We start from the raw sequence: 16215 nt of genomic DNA on the forward strand, positions 1-16215 counted from the left end.
CAGCTTTAGTAGCAACAGTCTCACGTGCTGCACTAAATTTGTTAGTAAAAGCAGACTGACGACATGTTTTGTCATTTCCTGATCCTCCGGCAAAGGCTGCTGTGTGTCGACTAAGAAGCCAGAGATTTTTTTCACTCTTTGAGTCAGAAGAATAAAATATGTCCTTCATATGTCTCTGGCTCCATTCCTGTTTACACTTTACACAGCAGACTTCAAATACATCTCTGAGTCCTGCCACATCCAGAAGTATTTGGAGAACACTGCTATTGTGGCGTGTATCAGGAATGGACAGGAATCTGAATATAGGGGTCTGATAAAAGCCTTCAGTGACTGGAGAGTCACAAGAACTATCTCCTACTGAACACTCCAAAGACTAAGGAAATGATCATAGATTTCTGCAGGTTCAAGCCCCCTCCTCAGCCAGTGAATACCTGTGGGGTGGCATGGAGGTGGTGCCAAGTTATAAGTATCTAGGTGTTTACCTGGATAATAAGCTGGACTGGTCCCTAAACAAAGACACTCTCTACAAAAAGGGGCAGAGCCGCCTCTTTTTCTTAAGGAAGCTCAGATCTCTGGACATCTGTAGTAAGATGCTGCAGATGTTTTATCAGTCTGTGGTGGTAGTGTGTTGTTTTATGCTGCAGTCTGCTGGGGAGGCAGCATCAGACACAGAGATGCAAGGCGGTTGGACAGACTGGTGTAAAGAGCTGGTTCTGTGGTTGGAGCCAGGTTGGACACACTGGAGGAGGTGGTGGAGAGATGACCTGTCAAGATGTTCGAGGCCATCTTGAAATACCCAGATTATCTGCTACAAAATATCTTCATGGACCAAAAAAACAGCAGTGGACGGCTCCTTCGCTCCTACAGCCATCAGGCTGTCTCATTCTAACAGAGTTACCAGACTAACTGAATTTCCCCTTGGGGATAAATAAAGTATTTTTGATTTGACAAAGAACACATTGCATTTGGTATTGGTGATTAGGCTCACTGAAAATAAACATATGATGAAAGGCTATGAAAGTAAATACTCAATAATAACATTACATAAAGAGAAACATCAGACATCAATTTAACATAATTTATTAGCTCAGCTGTTCAGATTTGATCTTTGTAATAATTCAAATATAGCAATGTATAAAAAGTTTCAACAGAAACTTCATTAAAATATACAATTTCAAATGCCCAGACACATATTACAAACATACCGTTAAAGGTGATTTAAAATGTGAATTTTTAAATAACATTTTCTAAGAGACACACATTTGGCAGGTGATTAGATGTTCAGTGCTACACAGACCTGAGATCACTGGGTATCATCCCTCCACCCTCAAGACTACATGGCTTCATTAACTTGATGGGGAGCTGCTGGGCACTTTATCCCTCCACTATTTTACACTGTGCAAAGTTATTCTAGGATATTAAACTACCTGACCCCATTTTAATTGAACAAACTAAGTGAGTAATATGTAACATACAAGCACAAAACTGAAATTAACTCAGTTTAAAGCAGCAGCTCCCAAACTGGGGGACAGGGCCCAGAGTTATAAACAAAGATGAGAAAATATGATGAGGCCTATCTTTCCCATTCTCTTTATTACAGAGAAATACCAGTCACAGAGTCTTGAAAAATGTTTAAATTTACCGAAGGGGGACCCTGCAGAGAAAAATTTGGGAACCACTGATTTAAAGGAGAACTAAATTTAATTTCAACTTGGGTATTCTTTCTGTAGTTTCATCAGTGACCAAGTTAATATTGACATCTGGGAACATGACGACATCTCCACAGAGAAGTCTGACAGGTTGTAAACAAACCAACTGTTTATTCAGATAAATCACTTAATCTGGAGGTCCAACTGAAGACATCTTATTTGAATTGTTGCATTTAATCCGTCATTGCACAAGAAAACTGAAAACAACTCCAGTGAGTCAGCAAGTCAAAGTTAGAGCAGGAAGTGGCGCTATGACTTGTACTGGATGTTTACAACAGACAGTTGGAGCAATCATTCACTGCTCAGCTTTTGTCCCAGATCTCTGACATTAACTTGCACATTGTACTTTCTGTATGCAGTGTATGGTCATAAAGGACAAAGCTACATTATAAAAACCCAAGTTGTAATAAACATGTGCAATGATGGGCATGTGGGTAATGCAGTACAATCATCTGTATCAGAGGGCTGTAAAGCAGCAGCTACAGTAGTAGTAGTAGTATGGCTTGCATTAACTTTAACACCTGTTCACTTCTCCTTTAAGATAAACGAAAGAAGAGCATATCACTCCTGGTTGTAGGTTACTGTAGTTGTTTTGTAGTGCTTCTGTGCTCTGCTGTCACATTCAGTCAGTAAATGTAAACTCACTGCGAGTAGATTTTGTGCAAGGATCTATAGAGAGCCGACATCCAGACACCAACTCCTGTCTGGCCTCTGTAGCTCAGTACACTCTCTCACTAAAGGTTCCTTAATCTGCTTTATTAATCGTATTATTATTAACAAAGTTAAGGATTAATTAGTTAACATTCAAAACAATTTTTCATAAATTAGGTTGGCAGTATGCATCTTTCTGTGCTTTAAGAATTGTTTTTAAAAAGAGATGAGATGTGCTGTTGTTGCAGTCATGTCTGGACTCACCCGACAGGCTGTCCAGTTGACCTTTAACCTGTGACTGCCTTGGGCTTTTGGGAAACAATGTTCCTTCAAGGCCACTACAAACTGAACCCTGAAATAAAACAACAATATTACAATATTATAAAATGTCACAATGTTCTCAGTATGCATACATGTTTGTCCCACGTAGACTGCAGTACTCAGATGTCTTTGAAGGAGCAGAGCTGCACCCTCTCCTGGCTGTAGAGGGCCAGTAAGGACGGGTCTCTAAGGACGCTCAGCTCATGCTGTCTGTCTGCTGACTGGGAGAAGTCATCAGGGCCCTCTCCGCAGCCTCCTTCCTGGGGGTGACTGGGGTAACCCGGGTGGACCATGAGCTCAGCTGTCACCACAGGCTGATTGGAGCCTGATGCACTGCTGCATTTAGATCCTCCAGAAGACCCTGCAGCCAAGGCATGGCTGAGGGCCCTCTGCAGGTTGGGGACGGACATGTTCTGGCCCATGGTGGTCAGTCCCAGGTACACATCTGGCCACCTATGAACATACAAAAGGACTGGATAAGTGGAACTCAATTGATGGCCACTTTGAAGAATTAAAAACATATTCTGGTTTGTTTATAACACTTTTTTGTTTACTACATCATAGATTTGATGACTTTAATACTAATCTACAATAAAGAACATTTAATAAGAATTAAGAAAAACCACTGAATAAGAAGGTGTGTCCAAACTTTTGACTGGTACTGTATATGGTATGGGAAAAGCATTACTGCCAGTGACGGGACATGACAATGTTTCAATGTTAAATTTCGCTCTGATCCAAGGCGATATACATCTGGAGAGTTCACACAACATAAGCAAAGACCTACTCAGAAGATCACAACCATGAGGAAGCTGTGACACTTATAAGTGACATACTGTTTTCTTTTAAAATGGTGGCTCCTGAACTACACTTAAGTAATCTTAAAACATGTTTTACAGTCGCTACAGTATATTGTGTAGGCGTTGTCCTCTGTCACTGTACGGGGCCTAATCTGATCTAATCTAATGGGATTACGATATTTATCCACCTGTGTATGTGTGCCACACATGTACATGATAAAACTCTGTCTGTACTCGAACTGGAAAACTGAAAAACATTGAGATGTATAAAATTCCATGGTTCACCACTGTGTACACACAAAGGCAGAGCTATGCAAACCCTTTATTTATTTATCATATTAATGAAGCTTTGCCAAAACAGGTTTCTTTTTTGACAATCTCAGTCATTGTGAAACTGGGCACATCATTTTCTCTCCACAGCTCAATATAAATGGATGTAGACACTTAATCACCTGCTTGCACATCAACCACTATGTGCATCTATTATTGTTTTTCAGTGCTCTTGCAGACTGTAAATTATTTTAATAAACGATTTATTATGCTACTGATTCGCTAGCTAGTCAAAATAGTTGGCTATCTTGTAAGAGACCATCTGAACCATAACAGTAGTGACGTTGAAGTCATGCGAGTGTGGAGTAGCTCGCTATAGCATAACGTTAGCTTTTTACTTCAGTCGGCTGCGTTAACGCTTAAATCATAATAAAAGTTGTGTTCATTTATGAAGATCATCCTGCTGAGGAAAACAAGAAAGCATCAGAATCGTGTGTTTGCCACAGAGCTTATTTTCTGCAATGAACCAAAATCCAATGCAAAACTCTCACAGGTGAATTCTCAATAGACCCCATGGAGATGCTAACATGCCAACTTCCGGGTTGGCCTACAAAAATACGTCATTGCGTTTGCTCTCTATAGTCTTTTGCTCCGGGCTCAAAAGTGCGGTCCAGGGTTCTAGAAGTCATCTGTGCACCGTGCGTCTGTACATGATGGAGGAATGCACAGTGCATGTAGGGGGTGTGGCCTCAGTAGGCCTGCAGTAAACAATGTGCTATGTGCATGTGATTGAGGAATAGCAGAGATATTCAAGTGTACTTGCATGAAATCTGGTTGTTTTAGTCAAGATTATGCAATAACATATTTTCCCCAATTATATTTAAGTTCCCTGTTAAGGGCCAGCCTTCAATTTTGTAAATTCACGGTTTATTCCTGTTAATTCCAATTGGAAAGTTACCAACTTTGAAAATTCAGAGAATTCGGCAACCCTAATCACAACTGAAGTCCTCGAACAAGTCCAGAGAACAAAAGGATCATGAACAGCTGTGTTTATCATGAATGCATCACATTAAGTTTCATCCACATCATTAAATGTTGGCATGGTAATCAATATTAAGTTGACAGAGCTCATGCTCAAATGTCACTCTGTGGACAGAAAATATAACACTACCAATGATATAAGCTGTACCCAAAGCAATGTTTTACATTATATGCCTCACTTAATATTTAATCACCAGTTTATGTTTGTGAAAATGGGTATGCATACACAAATCTGACTCCGGGACTTAGAGAACCCTTCTAATCCTTTTTTAGACAAATGAAACCAACCTGAAAAGACTGAAATATTAATTGAACTGTTTTACACGCACACGCACACAAACACACACCTGATTCCATAGCGTTTGAAGACAGGGATGGAGTCCAGAGCGTCCTTTTCCACCTCTGTGTAGAACCTGTGGAGGTGTGCTGGCAGTGCAGGGCAGCTGTGTAAACCTGGTTCCACTGGAACACGAGTATATGGGATCTTGAGGTCTGACAGGACCTGTGCAAACACCTCGCACACCTCTGCAACACACGGCACAATACAATCAATACTCCGAGCTATTATTTTTCATCTTCTTAAGGTAATCATCATCATTGCCACAATTCAAGCTAAACTAGGCTTAGATTTGAATGTTAAACATTGAATATTGAAACATCAATCATCATATTAGCAACTATTTGCTAACCAGCTATAACCCCAATTCCAAATCAGAGCAGTCATTTGGAAAATAGTTTTTGACATATATTTAATGTTCAAACCGATAAAGCTTATTATTTATAGTAAATATATACTCTTTCTGAATTTAATGCCTGAAACACATTTGGGACATTGGGAAAGTTGTGTAACACTTAAGCTGTTTGGAACATTAAACAGGTAGACAGGTAACAGATGATAGTATCATGAATGGGTTTGAAAGGTGAATCCTCAAAAGGTTCATTCACAGGCAGGGATGGAGCAAAGTTCACCACTTCAACTGCACGGGCAAATAATCCAACAGTTTAACAAAAGGCCTCATTCACAAACATTTTTTCCATAGATTTGTTCTTTAAAAGCTTTCTACAAAAAGTATATGTTCAATTTATCAACAACTGAATTGTTTGCACCTGTGTTCTTAGCCCATCCTGAGTTCAGATAACAAGTTAAGGATAATGGATGGATAATATTATATATAACTGAAATGAATGTCATTGCCATGTCATTGTGCTCTTTAGCATGCATAGATTTTGTTCTTACCTAAGAACAAATCCCAAATATGAAAACTGCACAAGAGGGTTTTAAGAAGAAATGCATTTTTAAGAATGACTGGTGAATAAGGTCCAATGTCAAGGAAAAATTTCAAGACTTTGAGAGAACCAATCTACAATCCATTTAAAGATTCAGAGAATCAGAAAAATCTCTCCAAGGCAGGCAAGGCTGGAAACCAACACTAGATGCCCATGACCATTGACCGCTTAGGCAGCACTGCAATAAGAACCAACATTATTGTACAATAAAGGACATAACTACATGTGCTGGGGAACACTTCAGAAATCTGTCCAGACACATTCGGCATGTGTTACAAAGGAAAAGAGTGCAGGGACTAGGACTATCTGTCTGCAGCCCAGACCTGTCTCCCATTGAAAATATGCTGTGCAATATGAAGCACAAAATATGACAATGGAGACCCTGAACTTTTGAGTAACTGAAGTTGAACAACAACAAATGGGAAAGAATTTTACTTTGAAAACTTCAACAGTTAGTGTCCTCACTTCCTGAACTCTTAATGAGTGTTGTGTAAAGAGAAGTGATGTAATACAGCGGTAAACATGCTCCTGTACCTTCTTTATTAGAACGTGTTGTACATTTAATGTTCAAACTGATAAAGTAATGTCAGTATGCACACACAGTATGGCATCAAATTCAGAATGTGTGCATACTGACATAAGTTTATCAGTTTGAACATTAAATGCATTGTCTTTGTACAGGTTTCAATTAAATATATGTCAACAATTATTTCCCAAATATACGTTGGGTTTATGGTAAGTAAGTAGTTTTTGACACGTTAAGTAAATTTTGTTGCAGATACTTTTGTACTTTTACTTCAGTAAGTTTTGAATGCAGGAGTTTTACTTGTAGTGGAGTAATTCTGTAGTGTGGCATTAGATATTTTACTATTTTTAGTAAAGAATCTGAATTCTTTTTTCACCACTGCCTGCCAGTAAATATTCTTAATGTGACCCATCTAACTTTCTTTTATTTGGTATTTGAGAAAAGTGTAGCTTAATGAGTCAGGCATTAGTGTACAGATTGCATTACCTGGCAGTACATGGACATGTTGGTGTCCGTCCATGTGGTGGGGCAGGTGACCTGTCAGTTCCCTGAACAGCCTGACTTGGGCCCTCAACTCCAGCTCCACCTGTGAAGGAAAACACACCTGGAAGTTATTATAATGGAGAAACATCGCCGCATATTAACATTAGTTACTCATGTAGTTTCAAGTTACTTAGCTAACCAGCTTCTTGAACTTCAGTAAAATATGCAACACAGCAATAATCATGTAACTTAAACTTTGCTCTCCTGCAAAAATACATACAAGCACAACTTCACTGTGACAGTTAGATATGTCATGATCTGGTCAGTTAGTATGGCCAGCAGGGATGCAACTTGCAAATAAAACCTGTTTGTCTATGCAGATCCAGAGGTGCAGTGACTGTTTTGCATTTCTGTTTTGTGTCAGCGCAAATACCTGCATGCTGTGGTAAAGCTGGAGCACAACGGAACATACAAAGAATCCAATCATTTAACTCTATGCATTTCACCCATTCTTATAATGCAACATTCTGATTAGGGATGCACAATTATAACATTGGAAGACAAAAAAGAAGTTATTGTTTGTATGTCTGATAATGCAGAGCAGAATGTTACTCTCAACTTGTTCTGTATTTTACTCTAGTTGGCGACAACAATGCTTGTTAAAAATACATGAAACAAAATCCACCAGTAGTTTACAAACACTAATTATATGTAACCGTTGAGCAAAATGAGTGATGGATCTGAAAATGAGTATAGGCCGGGAGCGAGCAGCAGTGAGTGTGTTCTCATGAGCAGCAAAGGGAGGACGAATGAGGACAGTTTATCCTTTCTAAACAGTGGAGTCAAAGACCTTCAGGCAAATGCTGATTGGTCCAAGAGTATGTCCATTTTTTTAGCCTTTAATTGTTTGCTTGTTAATAAGGTCTGGCATGAATTAGTCTACATGTTTAAAAGAAATAAGATGATTAAAAATAACTTTACAATAAATAAATGTGTTCTTCATCACACAGTGAAGGTTGTCTTAAAATGGGTGCTGCGGTAGAAAAATAAAATTGTAAATCTGAAAATATAGATTTATTTTCCTCTTCACATGGTTTATTGTTATCGGTATCAGCCACAGCAGACTAATTACCAGTTACTTCCACATCAATAACTGGAATTCTAAATAATTTGCACATGACTGTATCTCATTTACGTCATTATAACTTTATTATCAATATCTGATATGACCTCCATAATATCCATGTTACATTACATTACATTACATGTCATTTAGCAGACGCTTTTGTCCAAAGCGATTTACAATAAGTGTTCAATAAGTGTACAATAATGTTCTTGAAAGTGTGTTTTTAGTGTGTGACTTCATGCCAGTAACAACCTTTCAGTGCACACAATTTTCTGGCAAATAACACTTTGGTAATGGGATAGAGTCTCAACAGATAAATTTGCGACAAACATTTTAGCTTGACTGTTCATTTTAACACTTTTTCGTGTGGAACTGGCCCCATCTTTGATTTAAAACAAACTAAAGCTTTTGTTTTTAGTTTACTTCTACTTCTTCATTTTAAAGATTGAACAAGTTTGATGCAGAAGACAGTTTTTTGGGTTTTATGAATGTTGATCCACTATACTGCCCCCCCTCATCTCTGGACAGTGAATGGAGTAACCGCAGATTGCATTAAATTGCATTAAACTGTTTTGTATTTATTGTATTAACATTGTTCCATTTCTTTATAAAACAAAATAAAACAAGCATAAATAAAAAAGTTTGCCAGTCTTAATGGATCATATGTATTTCACCAGGCTCCATCATACATGCTGGGCTTTAAAGGAGTATACTACCTGCTTCATGCTGAGCTGACCCATCTTCAGGGCCTGACGGAAGCCCATCTTCCCATGGAAGAAGCCGCAGTGGTTTACTAGTGTGGAGGCCTGCCGGAGGCTCTGACACACTGGGATGCCCTCTGACAGGTTGGCATGGAGACCGATGGGGATGTTGTGCCTGACAAGAAAAAAAGTGTTTGTTTATTCATTTGTAAATGGATACCTTTTTATTTATGGCATTAAATGTACTCCATGCGTGATTTGTCGTTTGTGTATAAAACTGGTTACCGAATATTTCTGCTTTATGAATAGTGTCAGAGATACAGAGTGAAAGGGGGAGACAGAAGAGAAGACATGCAGAAAGGGCTCCGAGCCGGAGTTGCGGAACTTGCTTCGTTGCAAGGACTAATGCGCTCTATCCCCGTTTACCTTTCTAGTGTTGTTTTTAGCTAGGTTAGTGTGATGGGGTGATCTGACCATACACCAGCAACCACCTCACACAAAATAATGCTGTAGCAAGCACAGAAGGTTTTCAAAATACTGAACAAAAAACAACATTTGCTTATTGTTTGTGGATATTTAGCGATACAAATGGTAGTAGCTATAATTTGTTATTATTTCTAGAGCCAGACAGATATATCAGTTGACTGTTATTATCGGCCGATATTGGCCTATCAAAGGCATATAGGGATCTGTGAATACACTCTCCAATATGTGCAATTATGGAAAGTTTTGTACACAATATATAATACAGAAAATGTTGCCTGGCCTGATTCAGAAATGGTGTTAGCTATTCATTTAACATTTTTTTGTAATAGTTAGCAATTGACTGACAGTGAACTGAAATTATGTTTATTTAGGTATTTATTTTATTCCTATCTATTCTTTATTTTCCCAGTTATCATTTATAGAATTTACCTACAATATCATGCATTGTTATATCATACTATTTGATTAAGTTTTATGTTTGAGAAAGTATCTCTCTGGGTTTATTTGCAGCGTGGTGAAGAAATCGATGCACAATACACATAAGAAATGTCATTTTTCATTCCAGCTCAAAAAAGGACTATATCGTTCACCATATCGGTTATTAATTAATTTCCCCCCTCTAAAATCAGTATTGGCATTTGTCTCAAAAATCCCATATCAGTCAGGCTCTAATTATTTCATATCAGCATCTGTAGTTGTGTTGTTGTATCTAAGTATCTAAGTGCTGATATCTTGGCCTTCTGTATTGCTGTCTCTCTCGAGAACTGCTCATACAAATAACTTAATACTACGCCACCTTTGGTCCTGAGTAAGGCACCTGTCATGACATAGTTGTGTCCACTAGCATCACTGATGCTTGAAATGTTTGAGGTGGCTACAATGCAACACCCGTTACATGGTCTCTTTCTTCATCTGTTTGTACTGTAGCAAGTGACACTGTAACAGCGTGCCTCAATCTGAACGGAAGGCTTTTCTATAACAGATATGTAAATTAAACAGTTTACTCCTGGTGCACAATGCTGTAAAAACAGGTCTTTGCTCCTTTGATTAAGTTGCGATCAACAAGTCTCTAACTGTTGATGTCTTGGAGGGCTTAAATATAAATTACTTTCACATTTATTTGGAGCGGAGATCAAAAAAATCAAATCAATCAAATCAAAATTACTTTATTCATCCCCGAGGGGAAAGTCAGTTAGTCTGGTAGAATCTCTTGAAGAAAGAGGTGACTCAAAGTGACCTCACACTACAGATGTGTGGCCAGTTATACGAGTTAGAAAAATGCACCACCAAACAACTAGTGGACCCAGAGTCAGGTAAATGCTGCATACAGCAGCATTTTTACAGCACCTACCCTACCTTTTAGCCAGATCTGCTGCGTCTTTGGCAGCAGAGGCGTTAACCAACAGGGACACATTGGAAATGCCTCCGGCCTGGAAGCAGTCCACAATGCCCTGGTTTCTCCTGGGACAGTAGCCGAAATCATCTCCCGTCACCACCAGCATCATTCTTGGCTGTGGCATTATTGCTGGTCTCTGTGGGACACACACAGGAGACAGAGTCACACTCATCATGAGGACATCTGAATAAATTCAGTCCATTTACCATCCTATTCATCACTAGAAACAGCAACCAGCCAGTGAGACACACACACACACACACACACACAAGTCATCATCTGTATTTGTATTTGATGATATTACTAACCACAGCACTTTAAATATCACTCCAGATATTTGGGGTTTTTACAAAGATAAAACTGAACTATGACAGAAATAAAACCACATGATGTGTTAAAATTCATTGTTTGGTGGTGAGACACATTTTGGTTCAAACGGATTGATTCAGTGACTTTCACTGACTCAAAATGTATTAGAATAAATACTTTTTTTTTTTAGTTGAATAGACATGGTCTGACCTCCAGTCAGAGGCAGGATTCTAAAGTAGCTGGTCAATGATACAGTTCCCCAGAGAAACAAAATAGTTGCACTTTAACAACCACTTAAAATATATCCGAACAAGCTCAGCTAAATTTAATATACTTAAATAAAGCATCCTGTCCATTTACCCCTCCATACACACTAGACAAGCATTTTCCCACCGAAAATGGTCTCTGGAGTGGCTGAATCTGAAAATGCCGGCTCTATGTTTTAGTGTGGACGAGGAAAACACAGTTATTGGTAAAAAACGGCCATATTAGCTGCCCAGACAGTGAGCTGTGTGACATTGAGTAAATAAACAGTCTAAACGTTCAACAAGCAAGGCCTTACCAAGACCTTACCAAGACCTATAGAAAATATACAATATGCAGCAACATCTCAGCTGTCAGTTTGAAGAAATATGCAACCACTTGGCTGTTTATTAATTGTGACTTTGACTTAGTTAATAAATGTATAGCTATAACGATTAGTCTATCAACAGAAAAGTTATTGCCAACTATTTTGTGCTATTGATTAATAGTAAAAATAATTTTCAATACAATCAGAAAATGCTGTTTTCAGATATGGAGACTTCTTGCTTGTTTCTGTTGTATATCATTTAACTGAATATATTTGGGCTTGGGACTGACAAAACAAGACATTTAAAAACATTACCTTACACCAGGGGTGTGACCTGACTCAACTCATTCATTGATTCATTCAACTTTTTCACACAGATGATTTGTTGTTTCAGTGCAATTATATTGCTGACACATTGTGGTCAAAATACCTCCTCTTTTTCTTGTGTTTTTGAGGACAGCATTTTGCTGTGGTCTAAATGTTAGCTGTGCACCAACTAAGTCAACGTTTCAATATATAAGTAAAAATATTGATGCATATCCTTATCTAAAAAATAGGCCCTGATTTTGAAAATATTTATATTTACTCGATATTAAAAAGTAACGGATTGTTTTTCTTTTGAATGTCTTGGAGAGCTAATCAATAATAACGTCAATATATTTTAGTTTACTTTTGTAAATTGATATAAATGGAATTGAAGAGGTAAATGAATCATATATGACATATTGTCTCATATGAATCGCAGGCTCCTGAATCGAAATCGTCACATGATATCGGCAAATATCATATTGTTGTAATAAGCCATATCATATCGTATTGTGATTAAACTTGTGATTTTCACCTCTAATACAAACACAGTGCACCCTGAGCTAATTTTATACAAACGGATGTGACTATACTGTCCTGATTCACTGTCCAAATGGGAACAACATTTGTGTGTTACACTTTACCCTGGATAAACTGATGACCAAGTTACTGGGATGTCACTGCTCTTAGAATTTGACATCAGAACAAAACCAGAAAAGTACCGGAAAGTAACGCTGAAATCAAATGTAACAACTCTGCCATAAATACTACCTGTGTACAACTTCACGCTCTTGTTTTCAATTGAGATGACAGAACTCTATGTCGGTTCTGGAGCTGTTTGTGGTACGGTTAAAGTGTTTGGCTTAATTACATGGAGGAACAAACAAAACTCCCAGCAGCAGCTGAAGCAAGTCCCCTCTCACAGTTGAAACAAAACTGAATATTTTAAGACGAGACTATGTGAAATCGCCGGCTACATTCCGCTGTTTCTCGGTGTCTTTGTGGGGTGACGTCCGTAACGCCACAGACACGTCAGCCCCCAAAGCTTCGACTGGAAGGACACGATCAGATTTAAAATGCAGTCTTACCCATTGTACTCCACACGTCTGTCCATACAGTGTCGACAGCCACACAAGCTCGGTGGAAATAAACTGCACTTCCGACTAGCAAAGCGTATTAATGTATTGTGGAGCTGGAGTTGACTTGACTTTGTTATAATCGGACGCCCTCTGCTGGAAGACATCCAGCCGGCAAAAAAACTTCAAAATAAGACGTTCACAGTTATTTTTAAATGTATATCCAAACGAATTAAACTACAAAACTGTATATGGAGTTGTCAATATACCATATCGTTGAGTCATAGCTTGTTTATTTTTTTAATGACATTTATTTTCCTCACACTGAGCATATCTATAGAATATGCTATTAGTAATACGATTTATCAGCACACTTATTAAATAAATACTTGAGGCAGTGGTTACATATTTCAAAATGAAACTTACAACTTTGTTAAGAATACTGTACATTTCATAAAGCTTGTAAAGCTTTTATTGTGAAAAAATAGTCACGGAATCAGTTTTTTCCAGGCACCACGTCATCCTCCTGATACAGTAACGTCAATGGGTAATCAAAGATTTGGTGACCAGTCTGTGGATGTGACCACCTGTGGTAAAAACATTTCCTGTCCAAAAGTTTGTTCCTCTGAAGATAACACATAAAGTGAAACGTTAACAACCACCTGTTTTTTGTTTAAAAAAATCAACTAGACTTTCTACACTTCCCAACGTCCAATAGATCTACGTAAATATAAAACAGGTCTGAAAGCATTCATATGTGACCTACTCCATCAATATGAGTCACATTGACCCAGAAACACAGTTTGAGATTCATCCAAAGTTCGACTGTTATCAAGTGTTAGTTTTGAGAAAAAGGGCTTTAAAGAAAATGATACAGATTCCGCCATGTTTCACAGGGATTAAAACACATCTATTAAGACCAGACTCCAAATGAACACAATATTTTTGGGTCACAGGTGATACTCCACATCTGTATGTATAGTCTACTCATACTGTCACACATACACATGCACGTGACCTCGTGCACAAGCACATACACAACACAGTACAGGCCTAGAAGCCCATGTAGACAAGTATCCAAAACATATGGAATACAATAATGATAAAATATGAACAAATATACTGTGCATATTATGTAATACAGAATATATGATGGGTATTTAAATATAATAATACACACATGTACTTACACTTACAAGTGCATGAATCCATACAATCAAATATATATTTACAGACAATGGCCCTTTTAATATAATAATACAGAATATATTTTTTATAATTTCATATTTATTTATTATTTCATAATTAAACTGTCATGCATCAAGGAAGTAGGCAGTCCTCTGGTGTTGCTGCTTCTCACACTGTATCCTCTGACAGAGTAATATGGAGCTTCACGAGGACAACCATCTATACAATAAGATAGCATAAATAAAAATTCCAGTCATCACAAACCTTTTGGGCTGGCTAAATCATATTGAACCATTGTTGAATGAGGCCTGATCATTTACATATTATTGCTTCAATATCAGTGCATTCACAGATAGACTGCACAGGATTTAATACACCCTGTCTCATACAAATAATGTTTGTATATTACTAATTAGCCTAAGTTATGTGGTGATAAGGTAATCACTGCCTGGATTATGTTCAGAGACAACACTTTTTTGAGTGAACGAAACACTAATTTTCCTTATGTTAATAAAGGTAATTTATAGGAGACAGTAGAAACCTGAGACACACACCTGACACGCCCACACCTGGGCTAACGTTACGTTACTTAGCCTGCTCTAGTGGTTTTATTAACCCTTGCTAACAGAGAAAAGGAGGATTGTGTAGATAAAGTATTTAAGCACTTACCATCAGTCATCTCTTTAACTAGGTCGCGTCTTCTCACCATCTCCTCCGGTGAACAGCAGCTAGCAGGGCCGCCGCTGTGAAGTTTGCGGCTCCATTTGTACTCCAGAGCGACAGTCTCTTTAACACTGTCCTCGTTTAGATAACTACAGTCAGAGACATTGTAAGCTATCATCGGCTCATCCATCAGTGCAATATCTTCCTCCTCATCTTCCTCCAACTCAATCTCTCCGGCTGTCCGCGTAGGAGTCGGAGGTCCGGCTGTCTCTCTCTCTCTACTCATCACCTACCGGTGCGGTGACATAGTCCATAATTAACTCTGTCAAGTTATCATCACATGTAGCACCTCTGACTCTGATTAAATTGAAAAGTTTTACAATGTACTCCTCACATTAATCCACCTAGTTAATCTAGCGATCTTCAACCATAGACTGTAGGCTATATAAATAACCTTCACCACTATCTGAACCACGTCATCCAGCCTGTCTGTAAACAGCAGTGTGCCGCGAAAAACTTTCCGACGTTAGAGCTTAAAAACTACACTTATCATTTGAATTTCGTAATAATGTTAACATTGTCTTAGAGCTGAGATTTTACTTATTCAGAAACGCATAAAACTCCAAAACTACTTTTTTTTTCATGTTTAAACTTGTTTTTACAAGAACGGGCGGCTGCGACTCCCGACTCATTTTGATGGAACGCGTCACATGTCATCTTCATCACCATCTCATCGTCATGCAGTGTTTGTCTCATCATGCCTATACTTACCTACAACTTTTCCAGCGTGGAAAGTTTTTCTGAACGTTTAATCCGCAGTAAACCTCAGTGAATGCTGAGCTCAGTGACGTTACAGACTGCGTGTCATTGGCACAGGTGTGGCTTCTCTCAGGTATTCTCACGGCTCAACGTTTGTTGGGGCAGGACCCAGTATCCATAAGCTTCATACCTGGTTATATATATGCTTCCTGTACACAAGGGTACACGTTAGTTCTTACTTTATAATAAAAATAAAAGCTGAAATTAAAGTTTCTTTTTGGATTCAAAGAATGAGAAAAAGATATCACACTATAAACCCAATTTTTGTTTATGTAATCTCCATGTGCATATTCCCAAATTAATTTACTAAATGTGACCCGCTCAGCCAAAATCAGATTAAATGTAGTGCCATGGAGAGATCTGCTTTTTCTTCAATATAACTAAAATGAGCTCAACAGAAATCATGCTCGTTCCTCAAGATCATCCAAACTGTTGTGAGCAGTTTCATGTGAGAACTATTTTCTCTCTAGTATAGTTCCTGCATAC

The 16215-nt window shown here is 38.2% G+C and overlaps 1 protein-coding gene across 3 annotated transcripts; it reads right to left on the minus strand.

Moving 5' to 3' along the window:
• Positions 1 to 1695: 1695 nt before the first annotated feature.
• On the minus strand, positions 1696 to 15794 carry ydjc (YdjC chitooligosaccharide deacetylase homolog). Of its 3 annotated transcripts, XM_059336870.1 has the most exons (7): positions 13072 to 13711; positions 10758 to 10933; positions 8931 to 9090; positions 7092 to 7191; positions 5140 to 5317; positions 3071 to 3134; positions 2842 to 3030 (listed from the first exon to the last, which is right to left on the minus strand). In XM_059336870.1, the coding sequence occupies exons 2-7, from the start codon at positions 10919 to 10921 to the stop codon at positions 2986 to 2988; spliced, it is 711 nt and encodes a 236-aa protein (XP_059192853.1). In that variant the 5' UTR covers positions 10922 to 10933; positions 13072 to 13711; the 3' UTR covers positions 2842 to 2985. The 3 variants fall into 3 exon arrangements, with proteins under 3 accessions (XP_059192852.1, XP_059192851.1, XP_059192853.1); XM_059336869.1 differs by lacking the exon at positions 13072 to 13711 and adding an exon at positions 15682 to 15794 and having other exon boundaries at positions 1696 to 3134; XM_059336868.1 differs by having other exon boundaries at positions 1696 to 3134; positions 13072 to 13709.
• Positions 15795 to 16215: the final 421 nt, after the last annotated feature.

This window comes from Centropristis striata, chromosome 7 (assembly GCF_030273125.1).
Source record: "Centropristis striata isolate RG_2023a ecotype Rhode Island chromosome 7, C.striata_1.0, whole genome shotgun sequence".
Classification (NCBI taxonomy): Eukaryota; Metazoa; Chordata; class Actinopteri; order Perciformes; family Serranidae; genus Centropristis; species Centropristis striata.